Raw genomic sequence first — 13568 nt, 5'->3', positions numbered from 1 at the left:
TTGAAGTTGATCTCCAACAAAATAAATGCTTTACAAAGTGTTTTTTTTTTCATGGGAAAAGAGAATAATTGAAATTCTTTTCTACTTAAATAATAGATTTTTTTAAGTGCACAGCATTGTCTGTACCGAATGTCCATGAGTTACATAAAACAGACTTGAGCAACACACAAGAATGAATGTGTACTGCATAACAAAACTGACATCATGTAAACTGCATGTACGGTTCACCATGCTTATAATCCTCTGACAGAACAGTCTTAACTACCACAGTTACAATCAAACAAGCATCTGCGGACAACAAGAGTAACCCTTTTAATACTTAACTGAATACCTCGTGTCAGGGCTGATTTGTGTTTTCCTTTTATAGCTCTAGAAGATGTAACCTTGAAGTCATTTTTAGCATGAGTGGTGTCAGACTGTTCCAAGATTGGCACAATATGACCTACCCTCCATTGACCTGAAGGAAAAAGAACACCTAGTTACAATCACATCCTTAAGATCGGAGCAGTTTGGTCTATTTAAACAACTGAAATTTAGATTTTCCGTACGAATGTAGTTGTCCTCCTCATACCTTGTTTTATAGATTATTATAGATTCACATTATCAAGGGTTCTGAATTTAGAACGATACCTCAAGAAATATGTATTGTTGTTTTTGTGTTTTGTCTTTCTTTCTTTTCTTTTTTAAAAGAATGGTTTCTCAGTATTTTTTTTTTTTTTTTTTAAGCACAACTGAAGTTCCTGGTAAGCTTGAAAATAAATTATGCAGTCAGTGTCTGTTGTCATAGCAAACACATGTACTCTCTGAGAAATCTTCCATTGGTTGACTGTTGCCAAAAGACAGATGGCAAAGTCATCCCACCAGAGTGAGGAAGTAAATAGACTGTCACACTTTAAAAGAAAAAAACAAAACTGCTCCTTAGCTTGCCTCAGTTATCATATTCCTTATCAGAGAATCTGTTGTTTAGATTTCTGTTGTCTAGATATTGCAATGCTGCCTTTTTCTTTTCTTTTTTAACTTCAAATTGACTGATATAACACACCTACCTACCAAACGAGAATGTCATTATGTTGTCTTAATTTGGAACAACCCTTTATTGCCTTTGTAAATGTTTAATGAATTGGGGGGGAATGTGGGTATTCCAAAGGGATGACAATATTTGTATTATTGTTGAATATTTTTATAGTCAAAATTGGGCATCTAAAAATTAAATTATTTTACAAGTTGTGCCTTATTTTGTAACAGCTTTTCTGTAGGGAAGTATCATGAATACAGTGTGATTTTGATTTGAAAGGGAAAGCGAGACAGAAAAGAAGAACAAACCTTCAATGATACAGTGCTGAATTTGTCTCATACAGTATCTGTCAACCATTACGGATCAACAGAGAAATCTGCATGAAAGCGCTCCCTCTGTTTGTTGTTTATGATGTTCTTATGTCATTTAGTTTTTCAAATATCCGTCTGCTTCCCTCCCTTCCAGCATTCGTTCCGACCCAGTTTCCTGGCTACAGCAAACCAGCTGAAAGAGGAAGGCTTCAAGGTGATTGCTATTTCAAAGATAAGAGACGAGACGTGTTATTGAAAATCAGAAATATTTTCCTTTTTGTGATTTTTGGTCATTGAAAATCAGAAATGGCTTCCTTTTTATGATCTTCGGTTAATGAAGCTCTTCTGATTCCTGCTCTTTAGATTTACTGAAAAGAACTAAGAATTTCTTTTCTCCTTTCCCTTCAGTATTTTTACATTCTGTATGCGTTTGTAAGGCTGCATTATATTGCTCTTCTAGCTCTATGCTACTGAAGCCACTTCCGCTTGGTTGTGTGCCAATGACGTTCCTGCCATTCCAGTAGCTTGGCCCACTGGGATGGGTGGAGACAACAGCTTGCCCAGTATTAAGAGGTGAGTAAATGTTCATTTAGATTACTAAATTGATGTTAAACCCTTCTGGCACATTTATTGAAGTGGCTCATGTGAAACTTTGGCCTTTAAACTTTGAAGCCAAGCTTGTGGTTTTCAGAGGAAGTGTTTAAGCATTAAATGAATTGTAACATATTAAGATTAAAAACAAGATGTCTAATCAGCATAGTATGCTGCCTTAAGATCTAAAGCCTCTTCATTATCGTTGTAAGATGTAAAAAGATCAAAGAAGATTTAGCAGACTCTGAAGTCCAGAGTCATTACATTGACCAGTATAAGACTTGAATAGGGAGAATGATGAAATTATTTATAAGGGTAACATAAAGTTAAAAAAGCAGCTATGGGCAATAATAAAGTACAAAAATTTAACAAATATTTTGCACAACTTCCATAAATGGCACTGCTACTCTTCCACTTTTTGATGGATTTAAACTTGATTATATTTAGTATACTTTATACTTTGTTACGGTCCTATAGCGTGTCTCCTAAGTTGATTTTGGTTGGTCGACACTAATGACTTGTCATTAAATTATCATTTTCTCGTGTACTATTGCTCCACTTTCCAGACACACAGCACACTGTAAAATACTGACACTGAAGTCTGGTCACAGAGAGAAACTATCACAACCAAAGAAAATCAAAAATAGCACAAATTAGGTAGATAGTGATATATTTTGCTGTTGGCCACACCTGTGAAACATTGTAGGGAAACTTGCAGTGGAAGCTTAATTAGAGTTGCAAAGCAAAGAACAAAGAACATTATAGATTGCATTCTTTAATAGCATTTCACTTTCTTGGTACTTTAACCAGGACATGTCTGGCGACGAATTGCTGTACATTGTTTTAACATTGGTCTGTTTTTATTGAATTGCTCAGTTGCCAGTAGTACAACCTGTTAAGAAAGTTCTACATGGAGAGAATTATTGTAGCACAGTAGCCGTGACTGTGACTGTGATGGTGTTCAGGTAACGATTCCACAAACAAGTAATGATCGTGCCACAATGAAGCCATCTGGACCATATGTTCGGAAGTCAGCTGGTGAAAAAGAGGGTACGAAAAATGTAATAAGCCTAGACCAACACTAACAAACACATACAGATGTACACAACACTATTTGGCATCATCTGTGCAAGGTGGCATAGAGGCCAATTCTTTATAGAAGGAAAAAAACGCACAACCTTTGTTGTCTCTGTCTGTCACACACTTTCAATTAGAATTCAGCCTTTTTTCTATGCAGTCTGTCGAAGGCCTTCAGATGAAAATGTAAAAAGAGACTGGGGCTGTGTGTGTGTGGAGACAGAGAAAATATGGTCTGATCTTTGTGTATGTTGGAAGTATACAAACACAATTTGCTTATTTGGTCATAATTATAATATTTGTTTGGTTTTGAGGGGTTTTTTTGTCTTTTCTGAACATTCCTGTCCAACATTTGGATTACTGGCAGGAAAAATCTAACACTTGGATTTAATAACTGGCGGGACATCCTTTTGCAGCAGTAACCTCAAATAAGTGTGTTCAGTAGCTTCACATCAGGCCTGTAATGCTCTCAGAAGGTATTTTAGACAATTCTTTTTACAGAGCTCCTATATCTCGGCCACATTAAGATTTCTTGAGTGACCAACTGACTCGAGCTCCGTAACATTTCTAGTCTCAAGCTCTGGGCTCTGTCTGGCCAATGTGCAAATTCAGCATCTCTTTCTTATCACAGTGTATTTACTTTTATGTTTAAAGTCCTTTTTTTTTCTGCGGCATCACCAATTTCTACAACAGCTTCAGCTAGTGAAGAAGTCACTCTGATATTATCCTGTAAAATACTCTTGAGCTGTCTAGAAGGAGCAAACCAACCCCAAATCCTCTTTCCACTGTGTTTGACTTTTGGGTGAATTTCCTTGTGGCAGCAGCCCTCTTTTACACTATGGTTAACTTGCATACAATACAGAAATCTCAATCACTGAAAAAGATTCCTGTATTGATTCCTCTTCATCTCCACCTTTTTGTTTCTGATTCTTGTTTTAAGTTGTTAAAAAATATTGTATTATAGTTGGGTGACCATTCCCACAGAGTAGACTCTGCTAAATTGTCTTTACATCCACCTGTAAACTGATGACTGAGACGTTCTTCATCAACTGTTCCAGCTTCATACAAGTCAGCAATTACAACAGCAAATACAACTTTGAGATCTTAGATCTTCCCACAACTTCAAGCTGATTTTATTGATGATTGGGCTTTATGTTTGCAAGTTTGTAACTCAGCTTTTGCTGATGATTCTAATTTTAGCTGTAATTTCTACTTGCATTATGAGTATTTAAATTATGTGATCAATGTGGACTTGTGTTTGTATTTGAGAAAATGCCATTGTCGGCAACATGGTCAAACCTGATTTTACTTTTTTTTTTTTTCTTCATAGCTCTCTTTGCTCTTTCTGTTCTTTTCCTAGTTGTAAAGTATCTGTGTCATTTCAACTTGCTGCATCTCTGTATAATTGTCTTCATCCTTCACTGATTCCTTTTTTTGTCTGTCTTTTTTGCTTAGAATGTAAAGTCAAGTCATCTTGTCTAATCTGAGTTTCAAGAATCTGTTTCCACTGTAGAGAATCTGTGGGGTATATGGCCTAAAGCTATGCAGTTCTGGTCAGGCGAGTTGGCTGCCAATCAAGCTCAGTAATAACAAACCATTTGGTAGAAGTTTTGTCACTATGGGCAGGTACAAAGGGCTGCTAGAAAACAAAAATGGGTATTTCCATAAAGCTCGTCAGCAGCTGGAAGCTCTACAACTTCCTGGCAGATGACCTGCCATTTGCAGGCACCTCAAATAATCAGACTGTGGACAATTCAAACTCAAACTTAAATCATCTTCAACTCTTGTTTCTTGTACTCTCCCCCCACACTCTAGGTCCTTGATTTCCAAATCAAATCAGAATTGACTTTTATTTGAAAGGGGGATTTTTGGACCAGTGAGCAACACTCTAGTTCTTTTTTTCTTTACCCCAAGTAAGAAGCTTCTCACATCTCTGATTTAGGAGTGGCTTAATATTAAGAATGTGACGGTTGTAGCTCCTTTTCTGAAAACATCTGTTCATGGTGGCTTGTGATACACTGACACCAGTTGTGAAACCCAAGTTCTTGAATCAACTGCTCACTGGTTGCTTGTGTACCTTCCCAACAACACTTTCCTGTTCCAGTGAACTCTCCAATCTGTGGACTTTCTGTGGCTTAATCCTCTTTGTTGAAGGTTTCATTTGTCTTCCCAGTGACTGTGTTTCCATGTGCAAGACTGAACTAGACTGTAAATATCATTTCTCAATGTTTGAATAGTAATTTAATCAAATTTAAAATTTAATATTCTAATAATCTGAGATTAATTTTTGATTTTAGTCCTCTATAATCCATAACCAAAGTTAAAACGCAAAATGAATGAAATATTTCATTTTACATAAATAAAAATAGGTTAAAATTATGAAAATTTTTCATAATATTCTTATATGTAGCACCTCAGAATCTTAACATTAATATCTTAAGAGTTAATACAAAAGAGTTAAATCATTGACAGATTGACACACTCACTCTCACACACATCAGTTGTGGGTGTAGCTGCATACATGGCAGGCATCAGAAACATTTGCTGCATTTTCCAAGGAAACTTTGGCACATAAGGTTCAGGGATCAAACCTTCAACTCTACAGATAGTCGAGTCTGCTCCACCACCTGAGCTGCATCCACCCCATCACATTTAGTTTGAGTCAAAGTTTACACTGTGCTTTGGGTTTAAATTGAATGATTTCTTTTAATTTTTTTTTTTTTTTTGCATGTTTTTTTTATAGACTGATCAGTGAGGGTCATATTGACCTGGTGGTCAACTTGCCCAATAACAATACTCGCCACGTGAAGGATAACTTCCTCATCCGTAGAATGGCCATTGACCATGGAGTCCCACTCATTACCAATTTTCAGGTCAGTACTATGCTGCCAACTAAAACTGGTGGTTTTATTTACAATCTGACTCACTGTGACAACTGACGAACTTCTGTTTCATTTTTTTCCTTTCTGCGTTAGGTGGTAAAGCTATTTGCTGAGGCTATCCACTATGCAGCTCAGCTGGACACTACTAGTCTATTCCACTACCGGCAGAAAGAAAGCCAACAAAAAGGGTCTGGCCAGCAGGGTTAGAATTTCCTCTCCAGTCCTGTTGCCAAACAGCAATATTTTTGTACTATTTTCTTATAACACTTGGAGCTTTCCACATTAATGGGGAAATAAGCCCATTTTAAACTAGAATTCTCCTAAAGTCAGGGCTTTTACAATAATTAAACTCTGCCTTTTCCCAAAAGGTCAGACGGGTCATTAGAATAAATGTCCCGAACTAGGAAAGAGATGAGTGTTGTACTGGATTAGGATAAACATCAGCCATCGAGTTTCTTCATAACCTGGCAATCCAAAAACTGTTAATATTAATAGCTAGCAAGCTAAAAAGCATTATAGAACTAATTACTAATAATTAGAGCCCTTTTGTTGGAGCGCAAAACCAATTCTAAAGGGTGACTTATAAAGGGGTACCAGAGAAGGTAATTACACTGGATTTTCAATTATGTAAATCCCTAAGGAGAGTTTATGTTCTTTTGTTGTTTCATTTATGGCTCTCGCTGGATGTAATGAAATGAAAATTTTCAATTTCTCAGCTCCCCTCAGTAAATTTTAATGCTACTGGCTTGGCCAAAAGACTTTACTAATTTGCTCTTGTTGAGGCATTTTATTGTAGTTTGGATGGTGCTAAAGATGTATGTAAAGCATGTACTATATCCATAACTTTCAACATAAGTGTAGATAAACAAACTGAAATAATAGACTTTCCCCCATTTTGGTAATAAATCACTGTTATTTTCAAGTGCATCGGTCTGGAACACAAACTTTGAAGTTTGAAGATGATAGCAACCTCTGTTTATATATTTGGATTGATCTCTGTATATACCATATGTTTCAAATTCAGTCTGCATGTGAACCTGCTGTGCATTTTAATGCATCAAAGTGAAAAACGCATTCAACCAGACGTTGTGTTGAAATAATAGTCTCATATTTTGTTACGTGCTTTTGGTAATAGTTGTTTTAACAATCAGTGACACACAATAAAGACTTATTTCACATAATGGATGCTCTTTGTGTTGGTGTTTTTCAGTGCGCTTGTGATGGTTGTGCATTAAAATGACTGTCACTCCAACATCAGTGTAGATGCTTTTAAGAGCCCCATCAGACAGAAACACACACAAATTAATTTGGCACTAAAACATCAAATTGAGAAAGACTAACAATGGCGACAGTTAATTCTAAGGCCAGTTGTTAGCATGTGATCAGATCATCAAAGTCATATTTACTGCCAATGTGTATGAAGTAAAAGCAAAAATCCCAACTTTATAACAAGGCTTGATATCTGTGGCACTGTACACTACATGTTAAATTTGTTTAATACTATTATATTTGTGAATACAGTTCTTACATGGACAATTAAGACCAATTAAGATGACTTTTAACGTCAGAATGTGATGTACAAGTTTGGATTTATTTGGGATTTTCTTTAATCCACACAGGCTCAAAATTAGACATGCATACATGAAGTGATGCTGAAGCGTGCTGATTTAGCTCAGTTGGATATGCAGGCGACCATATGCCGCACGGCTGAGAGCGGCCAGCCCGGGTTCCAGTGTGACTCGTGGCCCTTTGCTGCATTTCTCCCCCTCTCTGTCACCCTCAGATGAGAATAAGTTGGTTAGGAAGGATGACCACAATAAAATGAGTTTTACAATACGTTGGCATCTTCTCAATCCATCCAATCAAGAAAGACGCCCCTGCTCCAGAATAAATACACAAGCTCAACAGAAATTTACAGCTGTCCACACAGACAAGCTAAATGTTTTCTGAAAAGAAAAGTTGTACTGTCAGATAAGAGAAAGATTGAGGTATTTGGCCACAAAGTGTGTTTGAAGGAATAAAGGTGAGACTTTCGAACCTAAAAACACTGTACAACATAGCCATGGATTCATTATGCTCTGCATTGTTTTGCCACCTGTTGACTGATAATATTGCACAAAGTGGATGGGATAATCAAAAAATAGTAGTACCTCCAAATTCTTCACCTCATGTCAACAGCTAGATGGTTGAAACTTGGACATAATTGGGTGTTCCAACAGGACTTATGCCAAAATCTTGATGATGGCTACCAAAACATTTGGTCAAGATGGAAGTTGTTAAACATTTTCCAAATATTATGTATGCATATAATTGAACCTTTTATGTGTAATTCTTGTCATTAATAGATGTATGCTGAAAAAGTCATTGCACCCTGGAATAAGAATAGTTATAAATAATAAGTGATAAATAATAAATAAATTATTAAAAAACCCAAATTATCATGGCATTCATGGCATGAGGAGTGTATGCAAACTTTTGATCACAGCTGTGAGTCGGAGTGTAACTATTTCAGTGAAGTAAGGAATAACAAAAGGTTTAGTGCAGTTCATCATCCCCGCAGAAAAGCTCAGGGAAGGAGCTTTGTGATGGTCTTTTCTCTTGTAAAAATAAAACGCAATTTAAAAAAGTATAAATCTTTCTTTAGTGTCAACTTTCCTAAATGGGTTTTCTTGTGCCGTGTTGTTCATTGTGCAGTGCCAAGCCATAATGTGCTCATTATTACCCCTTGAGACTGGTGGGGAAAAAATCACTGACGGGTACATGAAGGTGGATGAGAACTGCATTTGTACTGTGTGTGTTTATGTTCTCCTTAAGGGCCACAAGGTATAACAATTATAATAAACACCTCCAAACTTTTTTCCTCCACTTTCACAGGAGAGAAAATATTGCAAATATAGACTAATGTATTTGTAAATGTATGAATAGCTGCCACACCTGCCTTTACCACCTATTGAGACCCTCCAGGTTTTCTTCCACACCAGAGCACAGCTGAACACAGAGGTAACCTGCACATCAACTCCAAAAGACTCACACAATAATGCTATTATAGGGCCTACACACTTGGACTACGCAGTTATTTTTTATTTGGTACCCCTATAGCTTAACTGCTACAGATTTCGTCTCTAGACTAAACTCCGCTACATATTCTTCCTCCTGCAGTTTGACCCACACTTTTTTTTTCTCCTCTGCTTCCACAGGTGACTAAAATACCTCACCATTTTTCTTTAAGTACCATTCTGTTCATCTGCCTACAGCACTGTAATATCCACAAATATGCAAACACTTTAAGAATTGTATTCATAAATGCAGCCTGGGGCATATTGTGTTTGTTTATAGTGCAGTTGTAAAATGTCCCATAGCTGGCAGTCAGTGGAGAGAGTATGGGGAAAAATGCACAACCAAATTTGTCCATTAAAAAAAAGAAACGAAAAAGCGTTTATTTGTTTTTGTTTTTTTACTGCTGATGAAGAAGCACATCTGGGGTTTAACATATGCTTTATAGTGTCACCCTATGCTGAACATTTGGTTTAGTGCAATGTCAGGGCTATAGTTTTACTTTTATTTGCTTTGGTGTGGGAGAGAAAAGGTGAAATGGGGAGAATGTGTTTTTGACTCACGGGGGTAAAAACAGCAAAAAAACCCAAAAAAACAAACCCAACGACACTTGGGTCTCACATAAAAAAAAAAAATACTTCGGTCTTTATAAGCAAAATCTCAATTCTGATTCAGCTGAGCTAATACTACCTTAGCAGCCCAGAGCCATCAGCGTCATGAATCACTGCAGGTACAGTATCCAAGCAACAGGACCACGCGTGGTGCTCATTGCTGACAATAACTTCCACACAGACCCCTGTGTCTTCAGGGGTATTTCACCAAATCCTGCTTTGATTAAAATATAGTGTTGTTAAATTTAACCTCACTCTGTTATTTGAAACATGGATCTTTTGTTTTGGGTCTTCTGACTCTGAATCATCCACGAGCGTATCAAGGTGTTAGTTTCTATATGTGGCCAAGAGCTTCCTTGAGTGCACAAAATGAAAGAAAAGACAGCAAATGAAGACCATAAACAAAAATGTTCTTTGCAAGGTTAAAACTTAGATTTAAGTGTCATGAAGGTTGTATTTTTCCACTTTACAAACTGAGAGAAAATATTTTCCAGCCAGATTTTGAAACTTCTATTTTTCTTATTTTTCTAATTACCTGGGAATGGTGTTAGACATACCACATATTAATACATATTAAACTAGGCATATTTTACATAGCTAATTTAGTATTTAAGTATTATAAATAATGAGTTTTAATTTAAATTTAAACTCATGAAAGTGTGCTGGATCACACTGTTGAGCATGCCATTGTTTCAATGCTTGAATAATGTTTTTAAATTCTTTAATTTTTAATTTAATTTTTTAATTTTAATTTTATCTCTTTCAAATGAAAGGTTTAATATTTTAGGGAATTTCTGCTATGTGTAATCTGAATAGTAAGTTGACCTGCAGACAAAATTGCAGCTGATATTAATTGCTGATTTAATTAAAGATGAAATAGCATTGTATTTTGTTGGATCTTCGAGTAATTATAACCTCAATCAAAGCATAAAAATGCAAATTATGTAAACATACATAAACAGATTTTGGCAACTAAATATTACCGTTTAGCAATTGTGCATAGGGCTCTATGGCTTATTTAAATATCTCACTGTGTACAGATATAGTTTCAGCTAGGATGGGGATAAACTGACAAGTATTTTGGGTGCACTCCTCCATATAGTGGATTTTTGGTACTATATACACATTTCTACATAGACTAAAAGGATCCTGTGATGTATTCTCAGTTTTACCGCATGCTTAGGCGGACAAGGACGAAATGAGGCAGTTCATCAAAGATCTTCAGTCATAGCGTTCATCAGCCAGCGTTGATTTCAATCAATCACAGCATTAATACAACAGGCAAAATTAAAAACTACTCCAACTTAAGAAAAAAAGCCATCTATCCATCCATCTACTGTATCTATCTGCAGACATATAGAAATCAAACAGAATAACTGACATTGTCAGACTTTGTTCCTTTCTTTTAAAGAAGAATGAGGGTATCTAGCCTGAGCAGTCATGTCCAAAAATGATAAATAATGCACTGTTTCACTACATAATTCTTCTAGCTGGCATGAGGAGAAACCCGCTGTTTTTCATTGGAGGAAAAAAAAATAAACCTGGCTAATTGACATGCGTTTTTCATGCTGTGCTAAATGAATAATTTATGGAGGTGAGGAGCAAGCAGGGCTTAGAAGACAGTGCATCACAGTGGGATAAGTCATATAGTAGTTGGAGACAGAGCCATGCATGCCAAGTGTGCACAAAAGATTTGCAAGGGACCACTCAGTTGTTCTGATTAGATAAATCACAGCAATAGTTGTTTGTTTTATTTTAAAAGACATTTTTCTTCTTTAGATTTCTCTTGCATTAAATTTTGTAGTTTTAACACACTATTTAGCAAATGCTGACAACTTTTATCTATTAAAATACACATAAGCAATCCACCCTCACGTCTTCTATCTTTCTCTAACACAAATATACAAACTTTCAATCGTATAATACAAATGATGATGTCAAATCAGCCCAGAAAGTCTTTTTAATGCTTTGCCGAGTCTAATTTCTTTAACTGCTCTCTTTTGATGAGTGTTAAATACCATTCTGTCAGCAAGACACCACCCCATTAGCTGTAGTAGCTTTTAAATTCAATTGTGATTGTGCAGCTTAATTGTTTCCCAGGTCATCAAACAGTTCGAGTTGCCATCTGTAAGTACATGATTGTCATAATGTGTTTCCACACTGCTACAGCATAGTCACCTATTGTTTGACAGCCTCTGTTCATCTCATGAGAGTTTAAATCACTTAACCGTGCCTCCAACAATGGATGGACTTTACTAGGACAAAGTCAAAGTTTTTTCTGTTTAGATAATTAGTTAATCCCCATATACAGCAGTTAATCTTAGTTTCACTTTTAACCAGCTACAGCACATAAGTCCTGCTTACAATAATGCATCCATCCACTTTCTTCCACTTTACAAATTCAGAGTGATTGGGTGGACTGGAGCCTGTCCTGGCTACCAGTGGTTCTTTACCTGAAGCAACCTCTGACTGACTATATATATAGGGCTGTCAATTCACACCCAGTTCACCCAATTCACACCCAATTATTGGCTCAAGCCAGTAAAACTTACCAATGCATCAGTAGTTCCTTTAGAAAGTTAAAAGGCTCCTTATAAAGACAAACACTTTCATAAAATTATTTCAAAATCCCTAAAAACAAAAAAGAGAGGACATTTCCGGAAAGAAAACCCACCTGCTTGTTTAGCCCAGTGATGTCGAACATGACATCACCAGCACCATGAAAGTCAAGAAAAGCTGGACAGGTCACTTCATAAACTCTTGACCTGCGTGGAGCCTCAGATCAAAGAAACAGAAGTATAGACAAAGAAACAAACAGGATTTGAACCTGCAAGAAAATAAAAGTAACAGTTGATTGTCTGTTCGCTTTAACGTGCTCAGTTGTTTTGATGTTTTGAATACAGAAAAACCCAGGATAATAAGTGAAGCAATGTTACCTTAGCAATGGCAAATCCCAGCAAATAAGCACAATTTGTCACACCTATAAGTGCGGTGCAACTAAGTGGTGTAATACTGTCAACTGATTTCATACAACTAAGGTGTTTTGAGTCGGTTCAGTGTGACTATCTCTTAAATCTTGATTAGCAGAAGGTGTCTGTTGTAAATTGTACATTCTTCTTCATTGTTTTGACATGCACATGTATCGCAAGCCTAAAAAACTAATTACTCTAGCCCTAAATCACATCAGATCCCTGTATTTGTAAGCTTCCCTGATGAGCCCACGTTTAGATTACTTCCTTGTTAACACACAATTAGAAGCACTTTGGAAGAGAAACGGCAGTGATGGCAAACTCCCTTTTGTTAATTTTTTTTCCCACCTTGCAAGTTTCAAGAGAGGACTTTGAGTTCTTTAACGAGTATGTTTTGCAATCAGTATTACAGAACTTCCTCTAAGCTCAATCACGCCCCTTGTTTAGTGAAAGAGGGTGGCAATTAAATGTCGTTGTGGAGTGGTGTTGGTATTCTAGTGGTAGAGAGGAGATTTCCCTGCACAGTCTGTGACGGTTGTAACTGAGGCTTTGTCTGGAATGTGAAAGACGAGGTGTGCTGTTCAACACACACACACACACACACACACACACACACCCAAATGTACATGCAACTGTGCAACTCGAGGAAACCTGTGTAGTCTGCTAAAACTCACAGCCAACCTCTATAACATGCTCCCAGGGAAGCTCTACTCAAAGTATCATAGGATTATCTTTCCAAGCCTCTAACTATTCTGCACTCGAGCATGGGTTTACTTGTACATTAAGCTGTTACAGTAGTGCAGACTATGGAGGAACTTTCATCCAAAATCCAAAAGACTTTCTAACATTTGACTTAGAGACTTAGACTTAGAGCTTTTTATTGTCATTGTGCGGTTTCTTGCACAGCGAAATTGGGTAGCTGCACCACAAAGGTGCAAAGTAAAGAAAAGAAAACAATATACAACGAGGGGGGGGGGGGGGGGAAGCAATATATATTAACTGATATAGCTCATAACCACCTGTTGTTGTTTAGTCAGCTTACTGGAGATGGGAAGGTT

The 13568-nt window shown here is 36.8% G+C and overlaps 1 protein-coding gene across 2 annotated transcripts in view; it reads left to right on the top strand.

Moving 5' to 3' along the window:
• cps1 (carbamoyl-phosphate synthase 1, mitochondrial) overlaps positions 1-7046 on the top strand; it is a 60581-nt gene extending 53535 nt beyond the window's left edge. For both annotated transcript variants that reach the window (XM_087830051.1, XM_087830050.1), the window contains exons 35-38: positions 1481-1540; positions 1787-1899; positions 5738-5867; positions 5970-7046. In XM_087830051.1, the coding sequence (XP_087686177.1) occupies positions 1481-1540; positions 1787-1899; positions 5738-5867; positions 5970-6083 (417 nt within the window). In that variant the 3' untranslated portion in view covers positions 6084-7046. The remainder of the gene's footprint in view (positions 1-1480; positions 1541-1786; positions 1900-5737; positions 5868-5969) is intronic.
• The last annotated feature ends 6522 nt before the right edge of the window (positions 7047-13568 follow it).

The sequence above is a fragment of the Neolamprologus brichardi genome, chromosome 16, assembly GCF_056152115.1.
Source record: "Neolamprologus brichardi isolate AB-2024 chromosome 16, ASM5615211v1, whole genome shotgun sequence".
Taxonomy (NCBI): Eukaryota; Metazoa; Chordata; class Actinopteri; order Cichliformes; family Cichlidae; genus Neolamprologus; species Neolamprologus brichardi.
This window is presented reverse-complemented; position numbering and strand designations above follow the sequence as displayed.